Source organism: Trypanosoma equiperdum (genome assembly GCF_001457755.1).
Source record: "Trypanosoma equiperdum strain OVI genome assembly, contig: ctg_13, whole genome shotgun sequence".
In the NCBI taxonomy this organism is placed as follows: domain Eukaryota; phylum Euglenozoa; class Kinetoplastea; order Trypanosomatida; family Trypanosomatidae; genus Trypanosoma; species Trypanosoma equiperdum.
Genome location: NW_027123394.1, coordinates 20,419 through 32,140, shown reverse-complemented (window position 1 = coordinate 32,140; position 11,722 = coordinate 20,419). Strand labels below are relative to the sequence as shown.

The following is an 11,722-nucleotide window of genomic DNA, read 5'->3' as shown; positions in this document are numbered from 1 at the left end:
AAAAAAAAAAAAAGAGGCGCATACGGGTAGGTGAAAGGTATAACCTTCATTTGTGATGTATTTTAAATCATTTAGTTTCATTGTGTTTGCGTGGCTCGTGTTGCCGGCGTGTAGAGGGTGGTAGGGAACCCTCTGCGGGGTGGGCGTTTTACCCCTCTGCACTTCTCTCCTTCAAGTTCGTTGGTACTTCAACTATGTTTATTAGTGTGTTGTACCTTCTCAAGCTGTTTCACACAGGCAACCATGCCCCCCTTTGTCGCGTATCTTTGTTTCTCGATAGTACAGTTGAAGCGAAAGGGGAAGGTGTGAGGACTGTGTCGCAGCGGTGACGTCACTGTCGTTAGAAGTTCGTTGTGTTTTAGTCTTGGTTTCTACACTACACGTGTGGAATCAATACGCAAAGAAGGCTTGAGTACCTTAACAACAACGGTTGGAGGTCCAATGGCCACTCACTGTCAGACGGAAGGTGTACCGTTACGCAGGAGGCGTCGACAGGTAGAAAAACAAACTACTGATGGACAGAGCAATATCCTTACGACGATTGTCTTCCGAAGCCATGCGGAGAGCACTTCTACAGTACCTTTCTTGTACTACCCCAAAAACTATGGACTTCCGATGCCCGCACCCGGCGAACCATTCACTGAAGCCATAATCGAACTATTCATCCCATCCCACGACAGCGGGGACGGCTGTGGGGAGGGCTACAGAAGTAACAGCTTTTGTGGGTCATCATGTTCACAAGGCCAATCAATAGCTCCCTCCGTGGGCGGCGTCGGTGGCACCTCGAATGCTGGCACTCTTTTTTCTACAGGGTCACAACTACCGTTACGTTTTGATGGTGGTGCTGCCCGCTCGGGTGTTTTCCCCTCATCGGATCCGATTGCAATAGCAACCGGAAGAGGAACAACTCACACGGATGCTCAGTCACTGGGATGGGACTCGGCCACTGCTACACCATGCGTCAGTCACGAAAGTTGGGTGTGTCGGGCATATTGTTTTGGCGAAAAAGACGCTCCTCATTCGAATGGGGCAATAAGCGTCCTCTACTCGTTGGCTAACAAGAGCAAGTTCATCAACAATATCGCCAATGGCAAGGCGGTAGCGCGTGTTATACCTTCTTACGATGAGGTGTGTGAGCGCTTCGGTCTCTCGCACGTCGAACTGTCCTTTGAGCGCCAACAGATTTCGCGTGCGGATATGTTTCTTATTGCTGAGGCTTTGCGGGATAACATTATTTACGAAGGAGAGGAGATTAACCTTTTAGGTTTTTGTTTGAAGGTTAACGAAATGCTGAGGAAAAGGGAAAATAATCCTGCACCGCATGGCAATAGTGGTGGTGGCGTGCCGCAGGCGCCTCCAGCCCCTCGCACAGGCTTATTATCGAATGGATTTGAGCACAGTGGTGCGGCGCAACATCATCGTCAAGAGGGAAAGGTGGAGGAGCAGTCAAAGGGGTATCGTTCTGTGCGTTGCGGACTTGTAACGAAAGGCACGGTGGTGAACTTTCTTTCACTCTCGGCGGTCCATTACATTATACTCGAAATATCAGCTGAGATGTGGAATCTCACCTCTGATGGGTGTATTCAGCTTGATTGGGCAGTCAAAAACTTTCTCGGCGAATACTTAACCCAACAACTTTCTAAGCATAAAGCCTCACCACATCTCCGTATTGTAATGGCCGGGAGACTGCACCCTAAGTATGCTATTAGGGGTTGTGTGGACGTCGTTCATGTAATGCACGTGCCTGATGACAGCCGGTCCCCAATGATAACGGAGGATATCAACCTTCAGTGTGAGGAGTTTTTGCGACGTGTATTGGGTGAGGTAAAGGAAGAGCTTCGCGCAGGTGGGGTAACCTCTGTTGTTTACTGCAACAGCGCCGTTGCTGGTAGTTGCACTTCCTCTTCCTCTTCAAAAACGATTGAAAATTTAACCGCCAGGGACCTTTTCGTTCCATCGAAAAATTCCTGCACTGTTGAAACCATCGGACTTTTATTAGATGAAACCAAAGAGCTTCGGAGTGACAAGAACACTGGGCTAATGATTAGCGTGGTTTCCGCTGGGAAGGGCATATTTCAAGTCACCAATGATCTTGTGCAAGCAATATGCATCCGGCTGCTGAAAGTTGGTATGGAGAAGGTAAACATTATTTGTATGGGTCGCCCACCGCTCCACTCTGCACCATTACTGGAGTGTGTTAATGATGATGAAAATCCTAGCTTTTCTCACTTTGGCGCTGAGCAGCCTTGCCACCGTCTTTATATAGACGCTGAATGGGCTCGATGCTACTTTTACCAACTGCCATCGGACTTCACTGGTGGCAATGTTCCGTCCTCTGAGCTATTTACACGAGAGGAGTGGTTTCAGAAACACTGGAAACAAATTGATATGCATCGATGTGCCGGGGAAGTTGCGCCTCTATCACCCGGATTGGCTATTCCCCCCATGCAACCCCGTGGAGTTTTGTTATTGCCTGTTATTCAGCCACGAACCTCCGGCCCTTCGGTTGCTAAATCGGAAGCCCCTTCTGAGAGTGAGGACTCTCAAAAGGTAAAATCCTCCGCTCCACTATCGGGCACCCCAACGGGTTTAGGTGAAGATGTTCCACGGACGACGCAAGCTCAGAGAAATTCAAGAGAGGCATCCGCAGATCCCTGTCAAACAAAAGATGTATCTGCAGATGCCTTGAGTGAAGGTAGGGAGTTGAGAGAAGCTGCTTTTCGCTCACTGATGGAACTCAGCCCAGCTTTACCGGGTGGGGATGTTTGGGGGTCACTTGGTTACCCACAAATCGGATCAAGAAAGCAATTAGCACACCAACCGTTTGTTTGTGCAAGGTGGTATCGCCTTGTAAATGTTTGCTTGGAGGGAAAAGGACAGGGGAATTGGGATACGGTGTGTGAGTTTATTTTAAAAGGGATAGGTGACTGCTGCCAGGTCAGCCGTATAGGACGGGTGGGGACATCCATCGACGCCCCCAGTATTGTTCCGTGCGGGAGAAATATTGTTGACTTTGATGTTCAAAGTGGTAATATGGTTCTCAGGCTCGATCTGAACCCGGTTACTCATTCAGGGCGTGCTTGGAACCCGTGCATCATCAATGATGCTAACACTTGGACGTGGTTCATGGATTCGTTCTCAGATAAGATGGATCATTTCACGTGTGAGGAACGTAAAAACATTGATCCTAAGTTTTGCGCGGCAAATATCTTTAACCGTGACCTTAGCGTTATTGTTGCTGATGGTCAAACACTTCTCCTCCCCACCCGAAAAAATAACGTGGCATTCATAGCAGACGAGAGGGTGGTGCTGAAGTATAGGGACGATTTCTTTTTGCCATCCACGACTTCCTTTCCTCATGTCGATACCATGCCTCTGCCTTCATCAGCTGGAAGCATTAGTTCCTGTGAGGCTCGTGGTCATAATGCACATGACCAGAGATCTGGGGCGGTAACGGCACCGGTTGCGCATGTACAGTTGAAGAATGGCGTGATGTTCGCTATGAAACCTATTAATCCATACTGCACCTCTGTACGCACAGACGAGGCGTCAATTGCTGCGCACGGTGCCAGCACCGAAACGATCTTGAGAAGACGCTGGAAATTCGCTCATCCAGAGTTGTCTAGTTCGTACTCAAACGATGCAGGCGCAGCTGCCGCACAGCGTTCGCACTGGTCGGCGTTGTGTTACTGTAGAATATTGCCTCTTTTCGGCGCGAAACCTGCTTACCCACGAGACAGCTTCTTCGACAAACCGATTCACCAATACTCTATTCCAATGCGTGATACAATGCAAAGTTTGGAATATGTTCTTCAGCGTTTACAACATCGGCATCAAATCGTGCTGTCCCTGCCGTCAGTGGCGGAGATTCAGTGGCCACGTGAAGACGTGATTCCCCATGCACGTGTCGTCACGTCAATCGGTTATCAGATTCACGAGCTGAAAATTGATGAAACGGGTCAGAGCATTCACATCACGAGACTATTGCACCGAAGTGTATACACAAGTTTGCCCAAGATGCAAAAGGTCGAGCACAAGTTTTTGTTGCTAAATTACCTGAACACGAGTTTTAGTGCCCGGAGGGTGAATCTGGAGATGCAAATTAGTGAAGAGGCTGCCTTTCAGTGGGATGCCCTTGACTCATACATACATGACCGTGGTAGATCCGATACCTTCATTCCGCGTTCATTAACGCTGACCTTTCCCGAGAACGAGATGTGCTTGGCAATTATTCCAGAATCGCTTGACAACGCGTGCGTCTCCTACCAAGATTTTTTGGGGTTTATGGAAAAAAGTCTCAATTCGAACCTCCGTGTGCGCACCCCGGTTACCTGGGCAGAGAACGTTGAAGAACTCTCGACTGGTATCCCTGTTGGCGATTCTTCAAATGAGGAACCGACGGTTAATTGTGTTGTTCTTGTTGACGAAGAGCAACTCTCACTTGGACATTGCCGCGCGATGGATCGTAGAACGGGTCGAACAAGGTGCCTGGAGGAACCGCCCCCTAACCGTCAAATTTCTATCAATGTGTCACTACCCAGGGAATACAATCGTCGCTGCCACTATCTTCTAAGGGTGTCGTGGATGGTGTGTACACAACCCGTTCTCCTCAATTGGGTCAGTGCTGTAAGCGCCAATGCCCCACCGTACCACCTTCGTTGCGTCCTGTTGCCGACGTATGAGTGTAGTGCAAAACAAGATGAGATGATTCCCTGTTATACGGTGCTTGCACAAAATGAGGAAGAGGGACCTCATTTCCGGGCACGATTACTTGACACACTGACGAGCTCCACTTATCGCTACTTGCCGGATAATCCAATGATGGGAGGCAAATGCCGCCTGCTGCACATGAGTGGATTATGTTACGTGATATCTTCACCAAAAAGTAACGTAGTTGCGTGTTGGTATGAGAATCCAATGATGGGCACTGGTCAGATGAACCACAAGATGTTGCTGGAAGAGTTTCTGGTGGCGGTGCAAACAGCCCGGAATAGGCCTTGATGGGAAGTTCAGTACCTGAAAAGAATACATACCGGGGAGGGGTGCGTAGGGGTGGTACAAGTCCTGTTTTTGTGAATGGGGTTGCCCGTATTCGAAATAAACCATGGGGATGGGGAGTGAAATATTGTAGATGGGGTTTCCCCCGTTGCATAATCGTTCTGCCACTTTCCATCCTGGCTATACCAACATGCTGAAACTTTACAGCGTGTTATATTCTCCACCTGTGCCATTTCCCCCCTCCTTTTAGCTTGTGATGTTAATCGCGTTGCTACTTTTCTTCGCTTTTCCTTTTGTTGTTTCAACATTATGTTTCGGTCATCTCTCACAGCGACATGTGACTGCAACAAAGCTTCGTTACTCTTTTGTGGCTACAGGGTCCATCTTTTTTTTTCTTTCATGTCACGCTGTCTCATTATGCCTGAAAAAGTGTTGTGGCGAGCAAACGTTTCTCGTGTATAAGTTGGGTAGCGAGAAAGATGATGTTATGTAAGGGAGAAATCAACAAGGAACCATTAACTGTTGTGAAGAAAAATGAAACTCCGCTGAATACTGTTATTGTATGAAGGAACGCAAGTGGTAAGCACCAACAAGAGGAGCAAAAGGGTGTGAGAAGAGAAGGAAGGCATTGGGTTATTCGGTTCCCAAGACCCAGTGCAACGGTAACATCATTAATATACTTGCTCCTCTACGGGAATTCATTCAAATGACAACAGCAGCTTCGGTGATAGCGCAAAGACTAATGACAAAAAATAAAAAATAAAAACAGAGAAGAAAAAATGGCGTGATCCATTGATGCTACAGACATTACATACACACTAAAAATGAAATCCTGTGAAAAGCGTATTCTGTAACTCAATTGTTCCATACCGCGGGCAGATGGTGTGGCTCTCGCAACTGGGCGAGCAACTGGAAAATTTTCTTCACTCCCGAAGACGAAACGTTTCTGCGTGTCCCAACCGTTTCTACATCTTTATTTCGTTTGTTTCTCGGCTCGACGCATTGCACTCATGTATTGTTACATTCAAGTGACTACCCTCCCTCGGATTACACACAACAGCTGCATTTTCAGAGGGATATATTGCTACTAGTGCAATTATCAGAAAATTTTCTGACTTTGTATTCTTTTTCATTTATTTTATTTCCTTTTCAACAAGCCAGAACGAGGTGGTACCTCCACTGTTTCTCTATAACATTTGCAAGGTTCCGAATAACTGATTTGCGTTAGGGGACCGAACGTAAGTTCCAGTGGTGCGCGCTTATATATTTGTGCACTTGCGTATCTATGTATTTTTTCGCGTTGGAATCCTTTGTTTTGTGGCGCATTTTTTCTATATTAAAGTGCATCGTGGAGTTTATTCAATTACTGGCATTGTTTTTCAAAATGCAGGCTGCTGCGTTCGACCCACGCGTCTCAAATTCCACTGCACTTTTCGTTATTGTTACAATAATATACGAAACAAACAGAAACTTTTTACTTAAAGTGTCCCATTCATTTTCTTACTACCTTCATGTTTCTCTGCTTTTTTTTTTGACGCCAAAGGAACGGACAGTGCAACAGCGCCTTGCTATTCATTATATTTGGAGGAAGCTAAAGTGCAGCAACGTTAGAGACAAAGCGAAAGAAATAGCTCTTTTTTCTCTTAAAATAAGGGGCCTTTATTTTCCTTTTTCTTTTCTTTGTGCGTGTGTATCGTCAAAGTAGACAGCAACATCTTGCTCTTTTTTTTTTTTGGTGGGGGACGCAGTAGTAGAGCACGAGATTCAACTCTTAAGGACCGATAAATACTCGGAATGTCATTCCACAAGTTATTTTCTTCAAATAATCGCTCCACGAGGAGAGAGCTCTTCTCTGGCAGCGGTCTGTTGTACGTTAAAAGCGATGACTGCTTCGTGCCCATTATTGAAGGAAAACGAATGGGATCGTTCTCTTTAATTCTCTATGAAAATAGAAGTGAACAATTGCCATACAGTTTTGTACTTGTGGACGAAGAGGAGGGCGAGGTGTTGAAGCAGTCCCTCGGAAGTGGTTTGTCGCTCGCACACTGCTATCGCGAGTGCTCGGTGCACTGGCTATCTTTAGTGGACGGCACCTTTCAAAACCTTGCATTCAAGTTTGTTGATCTTGAAAGCGGTGGGTCCGGGGAAATTGTAACTAGAAAATTCGTGGAAATGTATAATCGTTGCACGTACTCGATGCTGACGCAAACACCCCTCGATGTATCTACAGCCCAGGACCCAATATATGAATATATCGGCCAAACCTCAACGTATGTTGCTCCAGAGGATGATTACAGTGAACCGACTTATCATCTTGATCTGGATAGAGAGCGCGTGAAGGCAACAGGATCTGGTAACGTGTGCTACAGTGAGTCCATGAAACACAATCGGATTGTGGTTGTTCGAGAGACCCAAAATGAAGTTCAGCTTCAAGCCCATTCTTATGACGCCAATGGCTTTGAGGGGAGGAAGCCGGAGACCATCGACCTTAAGAGTGTCCAAACCTGCGACGGTGCACTGATTGACGATTTAGAAAGGAAGCTCCTCCTTTTTAGCGTGGAGGACAGCCATTTGCGCGAGGTGGATTTGGAGCGGGGGGAGGTGGTTCAGCAGTTCAGAACTCCGGTGAACTTGCAACGTGTGACGTATAGCGAACATGTTGCGCGGCCCGAGCCGATATATACTTGTCTTGCGAAGGATGTCGCCTTCAACGTTGATCTTCGTATTGATCCAAGGAAGAACATCATTGTTGAAGACGGAATGTCACTGGCTGATTATAAACTGGGGTCTCTACGGAAACCCTTCACATGCCACGCTACCTCGGCTAACGGTTATCTCGTTATTGGTGACGGCACTGGAAGTGTCCGACTTTACACGGGACCTCCGGGGAGTCGCCGCAAAGATGGTAGCCACAATCCCAAGACGGCAAAAACTCTACTCGAGACGAAAGTGCCTATTGTCGATATAGATGTGACCGCTAATGGTCAGTATGTTGTGGCGGTATGTGAGAAGTTCCTGTTACTCATGCGAACGGCGTGCGGGAATAATGGAGAAAAGAACGGCTTTACTTCACGTATGGGTCAAGATAAACCTTCCCCGCTGAGGCTGCAGCCAACTCCCGCACAACTTAGTGCACTGGGTGGAATCGAAGCACTAAAGTTCACTTCTGGCGGATTTGATCGCTATGAGGGAAACGGAGAGGTTTGTATCACTGCCTGCAGTGGAGCATACCTTTTTACATGGAGTTTGGAGGCCGCTAAGCGTGCAGAGGAAACCGGTCGCACATGCCTATCGCAAGCTGCCGCGGTACAACAAGAGGTAATCAATGCAGGGGCAAAGATAGCAAACAGGATTGTGTACCAAACAGACAAGGATATTCGCATGGCACCTCTCGTACGGGAAGAATTTAGAGAAACGGGGTTAAGGCATTTTGGTTGGCGGTCGACGAGTGAATAGATTTAAATAAATAAATATATGTTTACGTCTGTCTGTGTATAAAAGGAGTTAGTAGGGCTTACGTTGACCAAGGTCCTCTCTGCTATATCGCGTTCATTAGTGTACAGATATGTTTGTACACACGTGTCGTGTATATATATGTATGTATGTATATGTGTATATTTGTGTATATGTGTTGAGGTTTGTGAAATTCTCGACGTGCGGGGTAGGTATATATTAACTTATTTGCTTTTGTCTATTGAAGAAGAAATAACCTTGTAGTTTAAGATTGGGGAGTAGGCATCCAATGGTATTTTTGTATCTTGCACAGAAGATAAGGGATGAAGACTTAACATACTTTCTGCACCCTTTTTTCTTTCTCTCCTGGAAGTTCCTTTCACATTTCCTAATGAACCTGTATTTCATTGCAATCTTTTTAAATTGTCGATATGCTGGGGAAGTTTCCCACTAGAGCATAAGTTTGTACTGCTCGGATGATTTGTTTGAAACTGTTGCATGTGGGTATGCCAATATAAATTGGATTCAGCTTTGCTCCACCTTACCCTTTGAGGTTGTGCACCACCAGTATCTTTCTATATCAAGTCGGTCAGGTGGAGAATAGAGCAGAGGCGCAGATAACTCTGAAAGAGTAAACTGAAATAAAAGTGTGAGGGGAAGGTTAGATTGTAAGGAAAAGAAAAAAAAATTGTAGAAGGTTTTCTCATTGCCAGCATCAAAGGTGTCTCTTGGTTTATTTTAGTTCTGACTATTCACTCATCCCTTTTGTGCAGTCGGCAATCACCTCTCAGCGCATGTCATCTGTTTCCGATTGTATATTTGGCCTTCCATATGTGGGCAAGGCATTAAGCACGGCGGAGCGCGCGGCTCTACAGTCTTCTCTACCGCTCCTTGCTCTCAAATATAACCTCCCTGTGCAGTTCTGGGGAAAGGTTACCGGTGTGCGAGGGGATTACCTTGTTGCGCAAGTGATGCCAAATGGTTTGTTTGGCGCTCGTCACTCTTTCTTCAGCGTTGATGGCGGAACGTCGTGGCGGGTGTTAGAGACCCTCTCGGAGGACCAGGTGGCTTTTTGCGATCAACTTCGCGGGGTTTACATTGGCGATCCTTCGTTCCTCTACAAGGTGCGTCGTGACATTCCTCCCGAACCTGAACCAGAGGTAAAAGTACCTGATGCGGAGGATTTACTGAAGGATGCAAAAGAGAAGTATGGTGGGGAAGGCGAGGAAAATGAAGAAGATATGGAGGAGGAAGAGGAGGAAGAAGAAGAGGAACAGGACGAGGGAGAATTGGAGGAGGAGGAGGAGGAGGTTGAAGAGGAACCACCAAGAAAGAAGCGACCAAAATTTATGATTGTGGCGGTGCCCGAGACCATTCGTTTAGCGCATTTCATCGGACTACACGATAGAGCGTGCTCCCTAATTGTACGTGGCCAGTACGTCTTTACACCTGCGGGCGATGTTGAAAAGAACACCCTCTTCGCTGGACAACCGACGCGTCATGCAATGAAACCATCGTGCTATTTACGCGTCTTCCATGCCGGCAACCCGGAGCGTAATCGCATCTTGTATGGCCCAACATACAGTAGCGTGACGGACCGCCTCTCGCCCATCACAGATGATGAACCGCGGGGTGTGTGGGTCGTTAAGTACGAGCCTACCGCCAGCATTGTGACTGTGGAGAATTTATTGTACCCTGGCTCACTCTTTTGGTATCGCCCAGGTTCTAAAGACTGTGGACAGGTATACTGCGGCAGTGGGGAGCGGGACTTTGAGGTTTGCTTTCTCCTTCCGTAATGGAGTGGCTGAATAGAGAGGGCTGGTAATCTCGTGTGTTCTGTTGTGTTTTGCATGTGTGTGTGTGTGTTCGCATGTTTTCTTTCTTCATGGATAAGAATTATGTCCTTGGTTGACCGCGGTGGATGTTTTTATGTGTACAGAATGGATGTTGTGGCGGAGGGGTCGGTTCGCTATGGGCTGCGACGCCCAATTGCGTAATTAGATGGTTTACATATGGTGAGGCCCCGAATCCGCGTCTCTTTTTCTTCCGGTTTCCCGTCCCCACCTTTCCGTTTCCTTGCACATGTTGCGTGTTGCAGTCTTCTTAGATAGCGGAAGAAGGGGAGGGGACTAAAAGAAAGATCATGCATATGTTTATTTATACACATATATGGTATGCATATGTTTGTGGTTGCTGGTGTATGTACGTAAGGTGGAAAGTAGCACACTCATTATGTAAGGTAGGGACCGACGAGGAACATATAAGGAAAAGGAAACCTGAACGGCTCTTTTGTTTGCCGTCATTTCTCTCAGTTTTTTCTTATATCTGTTTCGTATTTTTACTGCTACGTGGCGTCACTCCCCGGGCCAATTTAGCGCTTACATGAATTTAATGGTGCGGCAACCCCAGGGAAGTGGAGTTGCGTTCCGTCATCGCATAACTTTCCGCTTTGCTAAATCTCCCGCTCCTCTTTTAACTCCCTTTCTCCCTACACTTCCTTCATATGTATTTTTGTTTCACTGTGGGGCTTCTGCCGCTTATTTTCCCCACTTCTTTTATCCTCCTTTCCCTGCTGACTCTAATTAATCCCTTGTTGCTTATTTGCTTCGTCATTCATTTGCCTACTCTTCTTCCGTCTTCTTTTTTTTATTATTTTTCACCTTACCGCCCACTATTGTGGCACTTCAATGGATATAAAAGAACTAACAAGGGAAACAAAACCAACAACGGCAAGGAAGGCAAAGATCATCAAAGAAACTTAGTTGAAAAAAAAAGAAGGTGAGGAAAGTACAGGAGTGTAAAGAAGCTCGCTCTGTGTTATGCTTGAGGACGTTTACGGTTAAAAAAAAAAGGAAAGCAGGAAAAGAGAAACAGTTTGTCCACCCGAAACACACACAAAAAAAAAAAGAAAACAGCAAAAGTTCTGAGCTGAACGAAGAAAAAGAAAACCGAGCAAAAAATACAATAACTTACAAAGAAAAGAGCTGAATAAGACTCTAATAACTTCATATAACAGTGTTTTGTAAAGGAGGAGGGAATCAAAACGGTGAAGGAAAAAAAGGAGTGATAACGTTTATTTTCGTAAATTTGATTTAACCTTTCTGCTTCCATCCAAGCACAGGTACGGATATACAACAAGGTGTGAAACCAAACACATTTATACATATTTCCATTAATTTGACGAAAAACAGAAGAGGGAATAAAGAAGATTAATTAACATACGAATCAAAAACTGCACTGAGAGGCGCACATAAAACGAAAAACATTCTGT

General features: G+C 46.1%; 2 protein-coding genes and 1 pseudogene across 3 annotated transcripts; all 3 read left to right on the top strand.

The window, feature by feature from the left end:
* Positions 1-441: 441 nt before the first annotated feature.
* Positions 442-5,001, top strand: TEOVI_000024100 (Protein of unknown function (DUF3608), putative; the record flags this gene model as incomplete). Its single annotated transcript, XM_067221287.1, has 1 exon — positions 442-5,001. The coding sequence occupies one exon, from the start codon at positions 442-444 to the stop codon at positions 4,999-5,001; it is 4,560 nt and encodes a 1,519-aa protein (XP_067077388.1).
* A 1,791-nt stretch (positions 5,002-6,792) lies between these two features.
* On the top strand, positions 6,793-8,454 carry TEOVI_000024000:pseudogene (annotated as a pseudogene). The gene has a single exon. A coding segment is annotated over exon 1 (1,662 nt).
* Positions 8,455-9,245: 791 nt separating this feature from the next.
* TEOVI_000023900 (radial spoke protein RSP9, putative) lies at positions 9,246-10,247 on the top strand (the record flags this gene model as incomplete). The annotated part of the gene is made up of 1 exon (XM_067221286.1): positions 9,246-10,247. One exon carries the CDS (start codon positions 9,246-9,248, stop codon positions 10,245-10,247), a length of 1,002 nt encoding a protein of 333 aa, XP_067077387.1.
* Positions 10,248-11,722: the final 1,475 nt, after the last annotated feature.